Consider the following 21,367-nt stretch of genomic DNA (forward strand, 5'->3'; position numbering starts at 1 on the left):
TTCCACCACTCACTAGCCCAATTATCACTGAATCATATAGATTACGACAATATGTATTTCACAGCATAAAACTTAATAATACTCTGTAATAAATTTTTTATTGTATGCAAAATAAATGATATAAGGATAAATTGCTACAAAATGATCAGTACAACAGAAAAACATTGAGTTTCATGTTTTGCAGGTAATCATATACTTGCAGATGTTCTATGAAGAAAACATCCTGTGAGGAAATGCAAGGAATCCCACTGGGATGATACACTCAAGTCTTATATCCCCTAGTGCATCACTGGTGCACGACTTCAGGTATGAGACCTTTGACCTCAAGGATGCCTTTGCCTCTCCTATTCATGACAAAGATCTTGACTCAATCAAATGTTAAGCAGTACATCAGCAAACATATAATTCCATAAGGAACCCTTTGCAAATTTTCTTATGCATTCCAAAGCACAAAAGCATTTATTGCCAAAACTGCACCTCCACTCCCCATAACAGCATCACTTATCAAATCAGGTAAGCTTCCTAAATTATCATGCAGCCAAAAATTTATTATTAAAGATCACTTGTATAAAGTATCTGGAGAATGAGTTAACAAAAATAACCACCTGTGAAAAAAAAGCACAACAGAAACAGCTTACCTTTCTTGGCTGTACGTGCTCTCTTTATTGGCTGAGCATCAGCTTCCTCTATGTCTGATTCTGGAGAAAACTCATGATCACTTTTGAATATTAGTTTTTCTTCTTCCTCTTCCTCCTCTAAATCCTCTTCCTCCTCCTCCTCGGAACTGGAACTGAACAGTGTATTACTACCGAACATTTACCATGTGATGCATCATGTAAAGTTTCAAAATACACAAAATAAGTCTAAGCACAATAATTCTGCTGTGCACTTTATACATATTTCTGGAGGAGGAGAACCTGAAAGCAGCGGGAATTGATATAACAAAAAAAACATTTTATGTGATATGAAAAATTATGGATCAGTTGAAAATCAATCAGGTGTAAACTGAGGGGGAATATGAAACTAAAATGTCAATATGAAACAACGGATGAGTAAACATCAAAATATGTAGCAGTAAGAAAAAGCAATCATGTCCTACATGCAAATGGAGATGCAAATGTAGGTAAACCACATACATGAATGATGAAAGATTACATGAATTATAAGTACACATCTTCAATCAAAAATGACAAAAAATATGACAGAACTGTGACAATGTGAAAATTTACACTGAAATCCAAGTCAACAAGGAATAAAGTGAGTCAAAAGTAGCAGGATTGAAAATCCTTTTCAATGAATGACGACCAAAAGAATTATCAAAATAACTTAATAAGCCAAGGGTCAGCACACTAACAGAAATCATTCCCTGTGCACCACATCACTCTAACTCACTCTTTCCCTTGCATGCCTCATGCCTTCCTGCATATTCTGGCCCAGAGCATCTTTCACTGCATCCTTCAACCTCCAGCTTGGTTTCCCCTTTTTTCCTCATTACCTCTACTTCTGAGATGTAAATCCTCTTAGTCATCCTATCCTCATCCATTCTCTCCCTTTGTTCAAACAAATTCAGCAAACCATCTCCAGCTCTCTTATACATACTACCATGACTTTCACATTCTCATTTATCCGATCATTTCTGATTTAATCGATCCTCCTCATACCGCAGACAGTCCTTAAACATTTCATTTCCAACATTTCCACCTTCCCTAAATCATTATCTAAAGTTTCTACAGTACTCGTTAAGCTGGCCACATCCACCACTTGGGACTGGTCATAAAGTAGTAAGTGCTCAGTTTCTTCCTTATGGTAGTTGCATCATGTGCATTAAGAGTCTAAGGATATGTTAAAACAATGTTTGTAGCGTTATTGTGATGGGTGACGTCCCTAGCATAAGCAGGAGAGTGTGACTGTGTTGTCTGGGAAGTGAGGTTTCTGATTGGTGTATGTCTGGTAAGTTAGAGTTTAAGACTGAGTTGGGAGGTCAGTTGTTTAATGCTTTTCTAGGAAACAATCATTTCTCTTTAAGCAATTCCAATTTTTGCTCCTAAATTTTCAACTCCTTCTCTGCTTATTGTAATTTTCTTCTTTTCAATTCTCTTCTAAACATCCAAGGCTTTTCATCTCTTGGTATCTTTAATTCTGAATCATTTTTAAGAGGCATAAAGCCTCTTTAACTATTCGTGCTGCCTTCTCATAAAACAGTGCTTTGTTGGTATTCGTGATACTGTCTTTGTAGACTTCATTCTACTATTTTATACTCGATTGCAGTTTCCCACATTAGCAAGGTAGTGCTAGAAACAGGTGAAGACAGGCCATTTTCTAATTGTCATATGTAATGCATTGAAACCATAGCTCCCTATCAACAACCAAACAATCAGACCCCACAGACCTTTCCATGGTTTATCCTGGATGCTTCACATGCCCTGGTTCAGTCCACTGACAGCACTCAATGCCAACATACCACATCATTCCAATTTACTCTACCTCTTACACTTCTTTCATCCTCCTGCATGTTCAGGTCCCAAGTACTTCAAATGCTTTTCACTCCATCATTCCATCTACTTTGATACTTTTCCTCACTCATTCTCTCCCTATGTCCAAACCATTTCAGCACATCCTCTTCAGCTCTCTCTCTTACCCTTTCATTACTTACTTGATCAAACCATCTCACACCACATGTTGTCTTCAAACACTTCACGTCCAAACACATCCATGCTGCTCCACACATTTCAATTTACGTTTGCAATCAATTCGTTAACCTCTTTTCACCTTGTCTAGTTGAAACAGATGATAATACTTTACATGCTAGCTTCTTCTATTTCTAATTCATAGTTCGAAGTCACTTCAACTTCAATGTGGTCTGATATATCTGCCTTACTAACATCACTATCAATGAAGAATGAAATACCACCTGTAAACAGCAGGACCCAAACAACTGTATTGCTTCTTGTTAGTTTCACATTTACTTGAATCAGTGAGAGAGAGTACCTGCCTCTCTATGAGTAGTATTAAGGAGATTATGCTTACATTAAACTTGATTCATTGCTCTTAATGCATTAACGACAAATTACCTAGATGAAGTAGAGGAATGGGCCCACGGGTCATTTGGATTTGTTCTCTTCTTCCCTCGCTTCTTCCTTTTCCTTTTTCTTTTCTCCCTATCCTGTAAAACACACATAAACATTTTATGTTTAATATTCAATACTGATTCTATATAAATGCCTAAAAGGCAACTCTCACTTTTCATCATTCAAACCACATCTATTTATAGAAGCCAGCAAATAAATACATAATTCATAGTTCAAAAAATGAAAACATAAAACTCCAAAGACTGTCAACAAGGTTTGCCCACGAGATACATGTACAGAACTATAAAAATACAGATTCCAACCTAAGACAATGATGTCATGTTCCTTTTATTTAAAAGTGTTGTTCCTTTAATACAAAATCTCTCAAAATGGTTTAACTTATACAACAGGTTCTGATACAAATACTTTAAGTAAATAAGAAACCAATGAAACAAACTTCAAAAGTTGCAATTATTCTAGGAATCTCTATAATGCACTTAGCACTGAAGGCCATAAATATTTCCATGTTGTATGTTTTACATATATAAAAAGGATTCCATCAATTGATACCCATCAAATCTTACACACAGATTACAGAATTTTGTATTACAGGGGAATGTTTGCTATTCTATAAGACCAATTTATCAGCAATAATAAAATTTTGTCAATCAATCTATCTATCTATATCTCTGCCCCCTGTTGTTCCCTTGATGAACTCTTATCATGAGGGTGGCCACAGCAATATAGTCTCCATTTATCCTGTCCTTACATGCCCTTCTCTTAATGATCTTCTAATAATTGGATATGATTTTGTAGGTCTTGACTGTGGAATTCCCAGTTTTATATATCTATAAAGTACAACACATAGGGATATTTGCATAGGAGGCTGGAAGAGTGATTAACACTAACATTCTATAAAGAATACAATATGAACTAATCCATTGTAAAACATGGGGAAAAAAACATTTGGAAAGATCTAAGGTACTGTAGGTTTGCCTGGCATTTATATGAGGCAGGCTTCAGAGGCATTTAATCTATACAGTTTGGGCTGGGTCCAAGTGGTCAACCAGGCTGTTGGAAGCCATGGCCTACAGGCCCATGTATCAACTATAACCTGGCTGGTCTAGTACACCTTGCAAGGATTGATCCTTCCTATATTTCTCTACAATGCATAACAAACACTGTTTCAAATGTCCAAAGGCAACGTGATGAATAGTTTTGGGCCCCTTTTGGGCTTATCACATCCTTTTTATGTTAAGGGTAATATTCAACAGTCTTCTAAGCCTTTCATGCCAACAGGAAAATATTTTGAATACATGTTTGGGATCATGCCTTATGCGATCTTTCACTCATTCCCAACAGTCCAGCTCCTTAACCACAGCAGTATCCGGGGGATCAAGGACATTTGAACACTCTAATTGCAAGTTCACCCACCCTGCAAGGTGATGTCAGAGCACAGCACTATTCTATTTGCATTAGTATTATCAAACTGAAAAACATCATCACTGTTTTTCCCCTCATGTCATCATGGTCCACTGCACATGCATACAAATGGTGCATGTTTAAGAGCTATTTCACAGAACAACAGTAGTCAAAGTGTTTAAGGATGTTCTCTGCTATTCAACTTTAACACCCAAATGCCAATACTAAGAATCATATTATTGCTTTTTCAAAGAATTTTCAGGATTAATTGGATTAAGTGTTTTTTCTCCCCTATCCCTAGGGATACATAAATATAAATATTCAAAATCATATCAATCAAGCCTCTCTATATGAATGAAAAATGCAAATTCTGAGAATACAAGAAGAATGAATGTTTCATTAACAATGACAATCTTTGCATCAATGTATGCTTCATGGTTTTATAAATAAAAATGAAGAACAAGAATCCATATCATATAAACCATAAATACTTCTGTCTAGTGAAATAACAGAAAAATAATGAACAATCAAATATGAGCAAATGCTGTTAATGGATAATAAATTCTCTGAGCAACTAAGAATGGTGAAGAGCAAATGTGATTTCTCAAAACATCAAGAAAGGGAAGTAGTTACCTAACAAAATATAGATATGCATATCTCTAACTATTCAAAGTTCAAAAATTTTAGAAATAGAACATTACCTTCTTTTCTTTTTTCTCTCTCCTTCCTTTCTTCATTTCTCTTTGTGACTGCAATAAAAGAAAATGAATTTATGTAAGAAAAATAAGAGCACATATCTGTTAAAGTTTACAGAAAACTTAGAATAGTTTTTCAAACCCTTTTTGCCATTTCCCATTTGGTGTCATGTATATTACACCAAAACCAAAGTCCACTCAAAATCAAGCCCACAGAACATTCCTTAGTTTCACCTGACTCCTTTATGTGCCCAAGATGTTGTTCACAGTATTTCACAAAGCTCCTATTCTTTCTATCCTATGCATATGTCACCTTCCTCAAGCCCTAGCAGCTCAAGAGACTTTTTCACACCATCCCTCTAGCTCCATTTTGGTCTCCCACTTGCTCCCTCCACTTCTGACATGTATATCCTATCTGTCGGTCCCTCTTTTCTTATCCCTTCCATGTGTCCATGCCATTTCAGCAAACACTGTCAGCTCTCACAGTTATACTCCACATACTATCACATCTCTCTTCCACTGTCATTCCTACTATAATCAACCAGCCTCACCAAATATCATCCTCAGGTATTTGAATCCATTATGTCCCATCTTGGATTCCTCTGCAATCAGGTTCCAAACCTTCCATGCCTACAATACTGTCAAGCCTATATATTCAAATGTAATCATCTTTTCCCTAATTGATACTTAACTCTCTTTTGACACTCTCAACAATACATCCAAGACCTTAATACCCTCTCCTACAATGCAACTCATTTCAGCCTTCATGGTTCCATCCACTTCCATGTATCTAAAGCATTCCATTTCCTCTAGATTCTCCCCATTCAGACAAAGCATACTGTCATGTCCCTACAGCATCTCATAAACATAATTTTGCTTAATTCATTCTCAAATTTCTCCTTTCATTGCACTATCCCTAAGTCTGTCACCAGTTTCTAAGTTTCTCTCCAATGTAAGCCACAAGAGCCATGCCATCTACAAACAGCAAATTATTCACCTCCCATGCCCCTCCAACCAGGACGCCATAGACCTGGTTCTCACTCTAAAACCCTTGCAATTCCATCCCTCACCACCCTGTCCATGAAGACAATAAACAAGCAAGGTAACATTACACACCCTTGATGCATATCCACCTTCAAAGAGAACCACTCATTTCCTCCTCACTCATTCACATGCCTTACCTTACTGTCTCAGTAAAAACTCACTTCACTTAATGACTTTCCACTTACCGCACATAACCTTATCATAAACTTTTTCCAGACCCATAAATGCCACATACAATGCATACATTATCAAAGTATCTTTCATGTAAATTCTGCAGGACAAATACCAGGTCTAGACATCCTCTATCCCTCATGAATCCACACAGCTCCTCCCTATTCAGATATTTTGTGAATGCTGCCACCCTATCAAGCATCACTCTCCCATACTTCTTACCAGATATACTAAACCTAATTTCTAACCCTGTAATTTAGCATTTACTTTTGTCCCCATTGCTTTTATGTAAGGGCATTAGACATGCACTCTGCCAGTCCTATGGCTCCTTATCTTAAACCATACAATTACTGAACAGCCTGGAAAACCAACCAACAATAGTGTCACTCCCCCTCTCTTAAGAAACTCTACTGAAGTCCCATCCTCTCCTGCAACTCTGGCACTCCACCTCATTCAGTGCTTTTACTTATTCCTCTCTTTCCACCAAACTACTAACCTGGACTACCTCACTCCACGTGCCACCTCATCTTACACATGCCATAACTGCTACCCTATTATCTAACATGTTCACCAGTCTTTCAAAATAATCTCTTTATCACCATCTTTACTGCTTTATCACTTTCCCTATCTGCTCCATTAACTGTTGCTCCCATTTATTTTCTTGTTCTCCTCATACTATTCACCTTCCAAAACATTTTCTTGTTCTTCCTGAAATTCACTGAAACTTCCTCACCCATATCTCATAGTATGCAAATATGTCAATTCACTGAAGTCAAACTAGTGGCCTAAGACAGTTTAAGCTGCAGCCTGAGGTTGGTTTACTGTATTGTGAAAAATAATACTTGACAAAAATGAAATGGGAATGTCTTGTATTTTCGAGAGAATAAGAGTGATTTACTTTTGACTTATATTCATAATACAAATAAGATATAAAATTTTATTAGGAAAATAATTATCACTTCATTACAAAAAAAACAAAAAGGCTAGAATAGAGAGGCCACCAGAAATGCTGGCAAACTGCATCCCAAAAATTGCACTTACAAGTGTCAATAAATTAATTTACCGAACACAGAACATTAGAGAGAGAGAGAGAGAGAGAGAGAGAGAGAGAGAGAGAGAGAGAGAGAGAGAGAGAGAGAGAGAGACTATCTAGGAGTACCTAAATCAAGGTTTTCCTAGAATGGCAGGGCTAGCACTTAGCACTCACTGCATGTTTTCCTTATTGAATTATACAGTACCACTTCTCTCTCAAACCAGTGCATTTGAATAATTATCAATTCTAAGTTCATCTGGGACTGACCAGCCATGAGCCAAATTTTCTTTTACATGCTTCCGCAGTCATGTCATGCATGTCTCATTTTCCCTGTTCTTTCTTTCATACCTATTTGTTGTTTTATGCATCAGCAGTGTCTGGAGCAGATAAGTGGGTCTTAAAGAAAATATCTATATAAGTATTACACCTGGTATTGTATTTAATGATCTTCCAAGCTTCTTAGTATTACCATAAAATTACTGGTAGGTAGTAGTTCATAGGCAGCCACCAACCAAGGAAATATATAAAACCAGTACTGCCTGCCTGGGTAGCAGGAGAGTTAGTTACTGCTTTGTAGTAAGCCAGCACTTCAGTGGTTATCAAGTAGCACTCAGTTAGCTCTCTTTTGTTTCTGCCTCACCAACACATGGATAACTGGCATTCTTTCCATAAATGTACAAATTTTCCTTGTCACACATGACACTTGACAACAATTAACTTTTTTTTTCATACTATTCGCCATTTCCCGCATTAGCAAGGTAGCATTAAGAAGAGAGGACTGAGCCTTTGGGGGAAATCCTCACTTGGCCCCCTTCTCTGTTCCTTCTGGAAAATTAAAAACAAAAGGGGAGGAATTCCAGCCCCCCGCTCCCTCCACTCTTAGTTGCCTTCTACGACACGCAGGGAATACGTGGGAAGTATTCTTTCTCCCCTATCCCTGGGGATAGGGGAGAAATTTTTTTTTTCGCTGTCTCCCACGTTTGCGAGGTAGCGCAAGGAAACATACGAAAGAAATGGCCCAACCCACCCCCATACACAGGTATATACATACGTCCACACACGCAAATATACATACCTACACAGCTTTCCATGGTTTACCCCAGACGCTTCACATGCCCTGATTCAATCCACTGACAGCACGTCAACCCCGGTATACCACATCGATCCAATTCACTCTATTCCTTGCCCTCCTTTCACCCTCCTGCATGTTCAGGCCCCGATCACACAAAATCTTTTTCACTCCATCTTTCCACCTCCAATTTGGTCTCCCACTTCTCGTTCCCTCCACCTCCGACACATATATCCTCTTAGTCAATCTTTCCTCACTCATTCTCTCCATGTGCCCAAACCATTTCAAAACACCCTCTTCTGCTCTCTCAACCACGCTCTTTTTATTTCCACACATCTCTCTTACCCTATTATTACTTACTCGATCAAACCACCTCACACCACACATTGTCCTCAAACATCTCATTTCCAGCACATCCATCCTCCTGCGCACAACTCTATCCATAGCCCACGCCTCGCAACCATACAACATTGTTGGAACCACTATTACTTCAAACATACCCATTTTTGCTTTCCGAGATAATGTTCTCGACTTCCACACATTCTTCAAGGCTCCCAGGATTTTCGCCCCCTCCCCCACCCTATGATCCACTTCCGCTTCCATGGTTCCATCCGCTGCCAGATCCACTCCCAGATATCTAAAACACTTTACTTCCTCCAGTTTTGCTCCATTCAAACTTACCTCCCAATTGACTTGACCCTCAACCCTACTGTACCTAATAACCTTGCTCTTATTCACATTTACTCTTAACTTTCTTCTTTCACACACTTTACCAAACTTAGTCACCAGCTTCTGCAGTTTCTCACATGAATCAGCCACCAGCGCTGTATCATCAGCGAACAACAACTGACTCACTTCCCAAGCTCTCTCATCCCCAACAGACTTCATACTTGCCCCTCTTTCCAAAACTCTTGCATTTACCTCCCTAACAACCCCATCCATAAACAAATTAAACAACCATGGAGACACCACACACCCCTGCCGCAAACCTACATTCACTGAGAACCAATCACTTTCCTCTCATAATTCATAATTCTAGATTTTTCTGCAGAGAACTATGCGCAAGCTCTGCATTTTAGCAAAATGGTAGGAGCAACAGACAGAAGTAGTAGGTAGGACATCATGCAAGAGCATCAGGTAGAAACATTAGGCACAAGTATTAGTAGGAACTCATTAGGTTGAAGTAGTGTGTTGGAATATCAGGAAGACAAATTAGGTAGTTGAAGTCTCTAGGAACAATATGTAGGAGTCTCTGGAAACACTGCACTACAGTTGCCCTCTGCCAGTGGCCTGTTAAGGGTTAGGCACTAAAGGCTAAGAAGCAGCAATGGAGCTCACCAATTACAGAAACTTTTGCAATGGTTACCCCCTTTGAGGGAGTTCCTGCAGGGAATGGGCATAAGAGATATAAATAGATACACAGACAAAATCACTAACACTGCATTACTTTGTAAAGAATACCTGACATCTACTATGACGACCTCTACTGCAGTAAAATCAAGCAGTCCCACAGTAAACTCACTACATAACAATAAGAAAAAAAGCTGAAAGAGAGCTACTCGAGTGATAAAATCCCAAGAAAAGTCCTGAAGTGAACCAAGAAACACCAAAAATTAATATACATATTTTTCATATCTGTTCACCACTTCCTGTATTAGCAAGAGAATGCCAGGAAAACATACAGACATGGCCCTGTTCACTCACATCCTCTTTCTAGCTGCCATGGGTAATGCACCAAAATCATAGCCACCTATCCCAAACCAGGCCCTGGAGATTTTTCCAAGACTTCCCATGATTACTTCATATGCCATGTTTGTGATAGAATTATCACATATGTAAGTTTAATTTACAATAAACTTGGAACTGTGTAAAATATGTCAGGAAAAAATTCAAGAAAAAACAAGGGAGACAAGCCAAGTCACTCGAGATTCAATGCTACAAACCCCATTCATATGGGGTCTCTACAGAAAGGCTTGCAATTCATTCTATGAGAAACATTAGATTTGCCAGGTTGAAAAATGTGTCTTCATCTTCTGCACCTCCATTATATTTTTGGAATCCTTAGTAAATAAATTGCAACCAACATAAACTCTAAAACTAAGCTTCTCTCACCCTTCTTTCCTCTCTGGCTTTCTTCTTAAGTTCTCGAAGTCGATTCTCCTCTGCCAACTGTTTCAATCTCAATGCTTCAAGGTGTCTGCGTTCTTGTTCTTCCTTCTCGCGAATTTTAGCAATGCGAGCAGACCTCTGCCTCGGTGCTGAATGTAGATAAATATAAGTATTAACATGAAATCAATTTAGTGATTTAAATAAAACACCTAGGCATCAAATAAAATATATGAGCAAAGTCCAACTAGCAAATCACTTTAACTCTTAATTTGCAAGATAAACTATCACAAATGCTGCACAACATTTCTGTTGACAGGTACTGAGTTAAGATTAGCATTTCACAAACAACTATAATAAATTCTCGCATATACAAATAAATACATAAATATATGGGAATGGGTGAAGGCAGCAAGTATGAATATATACATGTGTATATATGTATGTGTCTGTATATGCATATGTATGTATACAATGATATGTATATGTGCGTGTATGGGCGTTTACGTATTTATGTGTAAATGAGTTGTTGGGCCATTCTTCGTATGTTTCCTGACACCACCAAGCTGACGTGGGAAACAGTGGTTAAGTGCAATTATAATAATAATAATAATAATAATAATAATAATAATAATAATAATAATAATAACAATAATAATAATAATAATAATATACAATGTATAAATAATGCTGCAGCTACAACTCCTAATGACCTAAGACTTACAAGGCATACAATCACACAAGCAAAAGCATTAAATATTCTCACCTCTTACTGCTTAACCTCAATGCTCAAGATTAGGACAAAAAGCAAAGGTCTTCAAGTTTTCTGTTTACCATTACAATTTCAAAGAAATACAGAAAAAGTAAAGGATATGTATATGAAAGAAAGCTAACAAAACTTATAAGGCCACAATACATTCCCAAGTTAACACATAGATCCCCAGTGAGCGCTGACACTGGGTATGGAGCCTCTTTTACAAATTCAATATTAACCTTCATCTCTACATGTGAAGGAAATACAACTTAATGTGAAGGATATGTAGAAAAACAAATGAGCTAACATAACTAATATGGCAATGAGATAGCTCTGAAGCCTAAGCAATTCCCTTGGAGAAGGCAGTAAGGGAGTATATGTTTTGTGAGCCTCATCACCAACATTCATTACATGACAGTTCCCATTCTCTATAATTACTATTTACATATATATACATATTCATATGTAAATGCACGTTATAAACATTTGTATTGATTAACATACACATTTACAAATTTAGAAACACTTTCAGTGAGTGGTAGTCTGTTATAAGCACCTACAGTTACCAAGACAACAGCCATACAAACATCAAAATATTGGGGATGTTTAAAATAAGCCCACAAAAACTAGCAATCATATGAGACTCCCCGCACCTATTACAAATCTGTCATGTAATGACTTTCATATATCCGAGGGTTAAACAAAAGAGTTCCTTTTCTGCACCTATTACAAATCTGTCATGTAATGACTTTCATATGTACAAGGGTTAAACAAAAGAGTTCCTTTTCAAGTTCCAATATAATCTATTCTTCTTGTGACAGAGAAGGAAATTTCAAAGACTTTATCACCCTAAATGAATGCAAGGGTACGTGCACAGATGCATCCAAAAGTTATTATAAATGTGAATATCATACAACCACTCTTCAATGCACTGTATAGGAATTAACAATTCTATAAAGAACGCTGGCGGTAGATAGCGAGCAACCACTGACCAGTTAATTATTACTGCAAAGTATTGGAAGGGTTTTCTGCAACAGCATAGTAAGCCAGTGCAGCATTGGCTGTTATGTTCCCTTCTGTGGCCCAAATGATTTTTTTCCTTTCTGTTGCACATACATATGGGTAGCTGGAACTCAATCCACAAACATACACTATCTATCAAACATACACCTTTACAGCTTTTTGTAATGGCACACTTGAGAGTCAAGCAAAGCTCCTTACTACTCTTTCTTTTACTTTTCTGCTGATGTCTGGTGTCTGGTATCATTATTCATAGGGTAGTGAGACTAGCACCATTCCTTGTGGTACCTCCGACAGAACAACTTCATCAAACATGGCTTCATTTGCTCCCCCTTCAAAATTTCAGTTAGTCTGTCTATCTATCTATGTATATGACAACTGTTCCCACCTGGAACTCCCTTCAGGGGGTAACCATGGTAATAGTCTCCATAAATAGTGAACTCATGTGGTACTTCTTAGCCCTTAAACTGTTATCAACCACTGACAAAGAGCAACTATAATGCAGTTTGCAGAGGCTCCTGCCTAAAGTTCCTACTGACTAATTCTACCAAATTTTCCTACCTACTTCCTCTACCTAATGCTCCTCCCTAAATGTATCTACTTACTACTACTATCTATTGATCCTAAACTTTTGCTAAATGGCAGGGCTAGCACATAGTGCTCACCTCAGGAAAAACTAGTTACAAAAATGAGCTGTGTGAGTTAAGTGTTGTCAAGTATTATGTTGATAACGAGAGATTGTATGTTTGTGGACAGAATGCCAGTTGTCTACACGTGGGTGAGGCAAAATGAAAAGACAGCTACCTGGGTCAGAGGAGAGCAACATAACTACTGAAGTGCTGACTCACTACATAGCCATCACTAACCCTCCCGCTACCCAGGAGAACAGTACTGGCAATATACCTCCCTGGTCACTGGCTGCCTACCAACTACTATCTACCCACTTAAAAACTCTTTAGTCCATCTTCCTATAGAAACCTTTATTTTTTTTTTTTCTATTCTTTTACTTCTTTCTCCAGTAAAGTCTGTGGCTCATTTTGTAAGAGCCCTCTGTAAAATAAAATCAATCATAATTGTCATTGTACTCAGCTAATAATTGGTTTTCCACACTTTTTCCTGGCACAAAGCCACGTTGGCCTTCATTTATGTTGTTTATGATCAGATGTCACAATATGTGTCCTTTAAATACTCTTTCACCACACGTCATGCTTGATGTGACTATGCCTATTCCTCTCCACTCTTAAATATATACTGGCTCTGGGTTCATCTGTAACTGATATCAACAACATCAAGCTTTCTTCTAAATGTGTCTATAGTTGCTCCTTGCATATTAATTTCTCCTGGCAATATACTGAAAAGCCATTCAAGTTTCCTTGCCAAACTGTCAAACAATTTTGTCTGATATATTTTCCATATATCCAAAATATAATGTTCTTGCAGACTTCATTACTCTGTACATTCCTTTTTAAGAGGCTTTCAGATACAATATGTCTTCCTTTACATCTCTAATCTGATGCCATATATAGATATCATATATCTTTCTCTTCTAAGTTTTTTTTCATCCAAGTTCTCTCAACCTTTCAACGTAGTTCATGTGTTAGGACCCCTTGATTCTGCTCCAGAAATGCCTCTAAATTACAATTCATTTTCAAATGTTTTTTCTGTGATTGCCCAGCACAGCAGCATTCAATGTACACATCATGTATACCTTATATTCTTATCAATATTCTTCTCTCTTTTGTGATATACTCAATACCATACTGCTAAGTACTTAGCTCGATAGTGCTATCTTCTCAATGTGTTCTCTGAATTTTAAGTCATTCATTTATAATGATAACCAAATCTCTTAATTTTTTCACTTTCCATCACTTTCTCTGGTGCACTTCTATACTGTAACACTGCTGTATTCTTACATATTCCACAATTCAAAAGCTCAAACTCATTTTTTGCATTCCACTGGAGAGAAAGCCTATCAAAAACTGAGCTACAAAAGTAAAAAGAATATAAAAGCAAGAACCTAATAAAATTCTAAGCAAGATGCCAGAGAACTGAAGGTCACAGGAATGATGTTCAATATTGCATCATTTTATTCCATTTTGTAATCAAAATTAGCCAAGTACCTTCTTATAGTATCATTACTGCAAAATATCATGCTATTCCTATATGTATATAAGACTAGTGCTGTTCCCTCATCTTAATTATGCACCTCATATGACAAATAAACCATTCCAAGGTTAACAAACAATAAAATGGTTAAAAGGACTTATAGAGCAAATCAAATGGCTTCAGGGCTGCTTACCTTTAATCAATTCAGCTATAAAGTAGTTTCCTGAAAAATCAAATTCCTGTCAAAGTATACTTTCATATGCAACATTACAAACTTGCATTTTTGTTAAAAAGTTTCATCACACCAACATCAGGTTCTTAATTCAACTGAAAAAGATCTAAGCAAAAAATAGGTTAAAAAGGTAACCAACAAAAAACATCTTACCATCTGGTAAAGGTCTTGCAGCACTCCCTTTCCCACGCTGCCTTCGTTTCTTGCTAGGAGGAGGTGTATCATTTCTGTCTTCCTCCATATCCCTACCAACCTCTTCTTCATTATCCTCATCGTGATTTCCGTCATCTTCCTCTCCATCACTTCCTTGGGGGTGTTGTTCTGATGTTCTCTTCTGTAATCGGCCTCTACCCCGCGCACCTCTCCTTTGAACTAAAGATCGGCGACGCCCTCTTCTTGTTGACAGAGATTCATCATCTTCCTCCTTACTACTGTCTTCATATCTTTCCTCTTCATCTTCATTACTTTCATCACTGTTCTGTCTTCTTCCATCTCTTTCAGGTTTGTTTCTGTTATTCAATTCACTACAACTATCTCTTCCTTTCCTTACTTCCATTCCTTTACTCTTGTCATCTAATCTCTTTTCAACCTTTTCTTCATTTTCCCCATTCTTCAACTCAACCTTTTCTCCTGATGGATCATTTCCTCCATCTATCTCTGATTTTTTCTCTTTCCCTTTGATTTCAGTATTGTCACTGATTACACTTTCACTGTCTCCCTTTCCATAAGCATCACACTGTTTTTTATTTCCTTCTTGCTTTCTATCATCTTTTTCACTTACTGTAGGGGATTTGCTATCATCCTTATCATTGCACACACAATTCTGTCCATCGGCTTTCTTTCCATTCACACTCAAATGTTTAACATCAGTGACACTTTCAGATTTAAGCTGCCAAGATATAGATTTATCCGTCTTTTCAACAGAGTCTATAGTTCTCAAACCATTCACTTTGGCCTCATCACTCCCAGCAACTCCATCCACTTCTTTCAAATCACTTTCAGTTCTTATGCTCTCAACATCTTTCTGTGGTTTACAATCACTTGGTGCTGAATTTCCTTGACCATCTGTTGTGACAGCAGTACCACTTCCACCTCCCTCTGCCTGTTTTGTTTCAGTGTTTGTTTCTGTTTCATCACCATTGTTACCCGCATCACAATCTACACCATTACCATCTCCCCAAACATACATGACATCTTCCTCTACTGCTTCTTCAACTTGAATTTTTCGAGAACAATCACTTTCATTAAAACATTCCCACCAAGGTTTTCCAATGGGTAACCTAAATTCATCCATAAATCTATTGTGGAGGGGATTTCCTTCTTCACATGGTGCACCTTCACCATCACCTTTTACAAGCATCAACGGTTCTTCAATTGCCTCCCCTACTTCCTGTGCTGTAGCTGTAGATTCAGGAATAACTTTGTCAGACTTATGATGCATTTCCACTTTAACCAACCCTGTCGCATCTTTATGATTTGCCTCAATTTTTACTTCCCCTGCAGCATCTTTATGGGTTGTTTCAGTTTTAACCAACCCTGTAGCATCTTTTGCATTCATGTCTTTCTTTTCCTTATCTCTATGAAACTCTGTATTCGTATCTTTACTGGGTGAGTATTTTACTGGTGTTTGTAAAATACTTTCTGAAAGTTTAGGGGTGTTGTCACTAGGATTGCTGCTACTTTCCACTTCCATTTTCATGGATTCTGATGATGATTCTTTTACTTCCTCTTTTTGGGGTACTTTTGAGGGTTTGGATTCTGTGGTTGTTCTCATTTCCACTTCCATTTTCTCATCCTTTACAAATGCCACGTTCTTTTCCACAACTAGTGGTTTATCTGAGAGTGGTTTATCCGTAAGTCTACTTTGCTTCTCAAGTTCCTCAGCACCATGTTCTGTTTCCATTTTTATACATTTTGAAGCACCACTGCTCAAACTAACATCTTTTGTAATAACTACCTTCTCTGTAACTACAGGTCCCCCACTCTTATCACAGAGTTTTTTTTCTTGCCTACATAGGTCACTATCAGGCACTGACTGATTGCCAACCTTTTCCTCTGTCTTATTAGACATACTTTCAGCAATGGGTCGTACTTCTTCCACTGATTTTGTCTGTTCAGCACATTCTGTCTTCAATTTTTCTGTTCTTGTGCTTGATGCATCTGTCTTCAATTTTTCTGTTCTTGTGCTTGATGCATCTGTCTTCAAGTTTTCTGTTCTTGTGCTTGATGCATCAGTGACTGAATCTTGAACAATCTGGGCCTTATCAATTTTCTCTAATTTTCTTTCTATTTGGGCACCCAGCATTTTACCGGTTGCTTTTAAAACTCCCACAGATTCCTGCTGTTGATGTATAACATTTGATGGATATATATTCTCTTTAGGAGATTCTATTTGAGATTCTGATGATTTAATATCTGTAACTTTTAATTTCTTTTGAGGAGGTTCTGCAATATCAGCATCTTTCATGGATGGTATAGGATTATGGAGAGGTGCCTTCAGAGTGGAAGGAGAAAAGGGTTTAGTGACAGGAATATTAAATGATCTCTCAGAAGAGGATGAAGCTAAGGAACCAACACTCATCAAAGATGGTCCCTCTCTTGGTGTCTCCCGCTGAGGGGTTGTGGCTGACTCCACAGAAGATACTATTTGTTTATCTTTCATTTTTGTTTCTAATACCTTCTGTGAAGAATCACTAACCTTAAATGCCAACTTCTCAGCTACTCCTATATTTGGTATGCTGACTGGAGCAGCCTGCACTACCTTCTCTTCTTCTTTATCATGCTTATCTTTATGAGGTTCTTTCTTTACAGTTTTTTCTTTCTCATCCTTAGATACTGCTGTGCCTTGTTCTGTGCTTATCTTTGATGTCTGTTGTCCTAATATTGTACCAGTAACCAAGTGAGGAATGAAACTGCTTTCCTTGCTGCTGTTTTCTTTTTCATTTATTTCATTATCCTTTTTTTCTAATTCTCCTATTCTTTTTGGCTTGTCTTTGAATGTGGGTTCTTTCTCTAATGTACTCATTTCCCCCTTTTCTTTCATCTTGTTCAGTTTATCCCAAACACTTTCTTTTTTCTTTCCTTCCACTTTTTCTAACAGACCTACCTTACCTCTGTCTTTAACCTCATGTATGTCTTGTGAACCAATTCTCTCTTTTACCACCATCTCTCTCTTCGCAGCAATGTCTTTACAAATATCTTTAGTGGCATCATCTGGTTTAACATATGCTGTCACTGGTTCTGGTTTCCTTTCAATTTTCAGACCAGACCCTAGAACACCCTTCTCCATTGCAGGTGACTGCTTTAAATGTTCTACTGGTTTGTTTGTGACTTCTTTTTTCTCAACATCACTTATTGGTACTTTACAATCGTCTACAGTATTCTTTACCAATGGCCTTTGTTCCTCCAACTCAGGCAGCCTATCCTTTGTACTTCCAACTTCTTCCTTAATTTTTGCACTTCCACTGCCCTCCATCTCAAGCAATGTCTTCCCTTTTTCTTGCAATTTACAAGAAACATTTTCTGAAGCCTCAGTTCTTATACCTGTCTTTTCTCTTTCCTCTAATTTAACACCATTTTCTTTTGCCCTGACTTCACCAGAAGTCCTGTCTTTTTCAATAATCTTTCCAGAAGTGTTTTCTTTTACCTCCACATTTCCAGAGGCATCTTCTTTCTCCACTTTAACAAGAGTCTTTTCTTTTTCCTCTGTTTTCACTGGAGTAACAGTAACTTCTTTTGCCTCTGTTTTCACTGGAGTAACAGTAACTTCTTTTGCCTCCATCTGACCAAGTGACTTTTCATTTTCCTTCACTTTACCATATGTCCCTTTTTCTTCTAATTTACCATGAACATTTTCTTTGTTATCTGGTTTTTCAAAAACTTCCTTCTTTTCATCTACTTTTTGTACTATTTTCTCTTTATCTTCAGTCTTCCCTATAATTTGTTTTTCTTCAATCTTTTCAACAGTTTCTTTTTCATTAACTTTTCTTTTAATATCTTTTGTGTCAGCAGTTTCACTACTGTTAACTGTTTCTTCAGTTTCTCTAGCCTTTTCCTTTTCTTTTTCCTTCAAACAAACTTTTTCCTTTTCTTTTTCCTTCAAACAAACTTTTTCCTTTTCTTTTTCCTTCAAACAAACTTTTTCCTTTTCATCTATTTTTTCTTTGTTTTTTTCAAGCTCTTCTATTTTTCCAGAAAGATTTTCAATACCTTTCTCTTCCAGTTTACCACTAATCTGTTCAACTGCCTTTTCTTGCATTTCCATTTTTTCTTCTGTTTTAACTATGGTATCTAACTTTTCATTCTTATTTTCTTTTATGTCCTGTACTGTCTTCACTACACTTTCTTTCAATTTTGTTTCTGCATTTTCCTTTTCTGTTCTTTCTTCCCTTACAACTGCTTTCAACATTCTACACTCTTCTGCTTTTTGTTTTGCTTTGTCAGCCTGCTTTTCTCTGACATCTCCTTCCAGTTTTTCTTTCACTTTCTCACCTACTTCTAACTTTACCTTTACTATATCCTCTTCAGCCACTTTTTGCACATTTTCCCCTTCTAATTTTTCCTTCACTTTTTCTACCTCCACCTTAGCTGTTATCTTTACAATTTCTTCTGATTTATCTTTCCCTTCACTGTCTCTGTCTTGGCCAGTATCTATAACTGGGGAAGTTCGTCCACTGGCAACAGGTGTAGGGGCTTTACTGTCTACAGGAGTAGGAGCTTCACTTAGCCCCATGGGAGTAGCAGTCCCACTGCGACTTCCATCTACTGACATTTCACGGCTGGCTCCAGGTGGTGATTCAGATTCTAGTTCAGCTATCAATGCCACTAGTTCTTCTCTTGTGCTATGGATTTACAATTAAAGTGTTATCATATCCAGCCTCAGTGAGCATGTAAAGTAATTTAAATCTATTATGTATGCACAAATACATGGCTGTCTATCTACATACTCAATGTATACTTGTAGATACAATCTAAATCATATAACCCAAGAACCCCTTTCACAGGGTTTCTGCAGCTCCCAGTCTGAGCTACAATCAGTAGCAGGGAAAGAAAGTTCTTTGGTGTTAGAAGTTCCTTGAAGAAACTGTACTCCTTTCTATCCACATGTGGTGTATCCTCATGCAGGACGAGTCTACTAACACCTATGTACAAACATGTAATGTAACACTAACTGGCACCATATTTAGACAAAAAGTATCCCTCATCTTATACAAACAATTCTCCTGCTTCTGCTTTCTCGAAAACAAATTCAACAAATCTGCAAAGTACACAAAATAGTGCATTCAGAATAATCATTACCTATCTAGCAACCACAACTCTCAACACCTTCACAGTGAAACAAAGATCCTCCCAACACACACCCAACTCAACCTGCTCAGCACCTAATTCTATGGAGGAGCACTAGACTCCCTCCCATCCAAACCACTCTATAATCAATGACCAACCCCAAGCATAAACAAAAAGCTTAAACCTGCCACACATTTAAGTAACCTCTACTCACAGATCCTACCATCCCAAACATATAAAACTCTGACAAAAAACACACACACACACACACACACACACACACTGAAATAACCCAACGAGCACTGAACAACTAACCTCCCAACTCAATTTCAAACTCAAATCACCAAACATACATCCAACAAAAACTACATTCCCCAAACAAACTCACGTCATTCTCTCATGCTTATGTTCCAGACATCATCCATTACTACAACAAGACTAACAATATTTTAACATATCCCAGAACTCTTCATGCCCACAATCCACAAACATAAAGAAGACAATGAGCACTAACTAAATTATCCTGCACTCTCCACACATATATGCACACACATCACAATAACTTTTTATGACCTGTCTTATCAAAGAACTCTCACTCCAAAGGAGTCCACATTTCCCCATAAGCTACTGACTGCAAGAGTGTATATATATATATATATATATATATATATATATACTACATAATTCCTGTCCCAAGACTCCCTTCTATCCTTATGAGGCTCCTGCAGCAATGAGGCAGTTGGGTCACATCCACTGGTTAGGGCCACTTTTTGTCACTATTGTGGAGGATGGTGCAATGGAAGGTGGTGCCAAGTCTTTTCTTTTTTTTTTTTTTTTTTGTGTGTGTAAGGGTGTGTTGGGAAAGTGTCTACTGCCACTAGTACTGGCAAAAGTGGGAGGGGGGGGTTACAGTTGGATGAATCCATCTAGGATATGTTGGGGGAGGTCAGCATATAGATAGTGTGGTGGTGGAGTGGTTGAGGCTGAAGCCATACAATGTAGTTGACAGTTGAATTTTTTATATGATTCTGTTGTGGATCAGTTTTTCGAAGAGCTTAGACACTGAGGATAGAAAAGATACTGGGAGGTAGGAGTAGGAGAAGTTGGGTGGTTTGGAGGATTTCATGATTGGTATATGTAGCCGAGTTTCCAGATTTTAGGGAATTAGTTGAGTACCCAAGAGCAGCTGAAGATATTTAGAAGTGCTTGGATTGCAACTGGGCCAAATGTTTTCATGAAAAGTTTGATATGTTGACAGGGCCTGTTCCAGAAGAATTCTTTAAAGGCCTGTTCCAGAAGAATTCTTTAAATTTTTAATGGCAATGCTTAGATTAGTGAGTGATGGGTAAGTGGGTAGTATT

The 21,367-nt window shown here is 37.7% G+C and overlaps 1 protein-coding gene across 4 annotated transcripts in view; it reads right to left on the reverse strand.

Moving 5' to 3' along the window:
• The window catches only part of LOC139759169 (uncharacterized), a 72,961-nt gene that overhangs the window by 43,025 nt on the left and 8,569 nt on the right, over positions 1 to 21,367 (reverse strand). Inside the window, exons 4-9 of one of the 4 annotated variants that reach the window (XM_071681215.1) lie at positions 14,874 to 19,561; positions 14,682 to 14,711; positions 10,615 to 10,760; positions 5,192 to 5,239; positions 3,072 to 3,163; positions 639 to 784 (exon numbers count right to left, since the gene is read on the reverse strand). In XM_071681215.1, coding sequence (XP_071537316.1) covers positions 639 to 784; positions 3,072 to 3,163; positions 5,192 to 5,239; positions 10,615 to 10,760; positions 14,682 to 14,711; positions 14,874 to 19,561 — 5,150 coding nt within the window. Of the gene's footprint in view, positions 1 to 638; positions 791 to 3,071; positions 3,164 to 5,191; positions 5,240 to 10,614; positions 10,761 to 14,681; positions 14,712 to 14,873; positions 19,562 to 21,367 lie in introns of all 4 variants that reach the window. The other 3 variants (XM_071681214.1, XM_071681217.1, XM_071681216.1) reach the window with 3 other exon arrangements.

Source organism: Panulirus ornatus, chromosome 32, assembly GCF_036320965.1.
Source record: "Panulirus ornatus isolate Po-2019 chromosome 32, ASM3632096v1, whole genome shotgun sequence".
Taxonomy (NCBI): domain Eukaryota; kingdom Metazoa; phylum Arthropoda; class Malacostraca; order Decapoda; family Palinuridae; genus Panulirus; species Panulirus ornatus.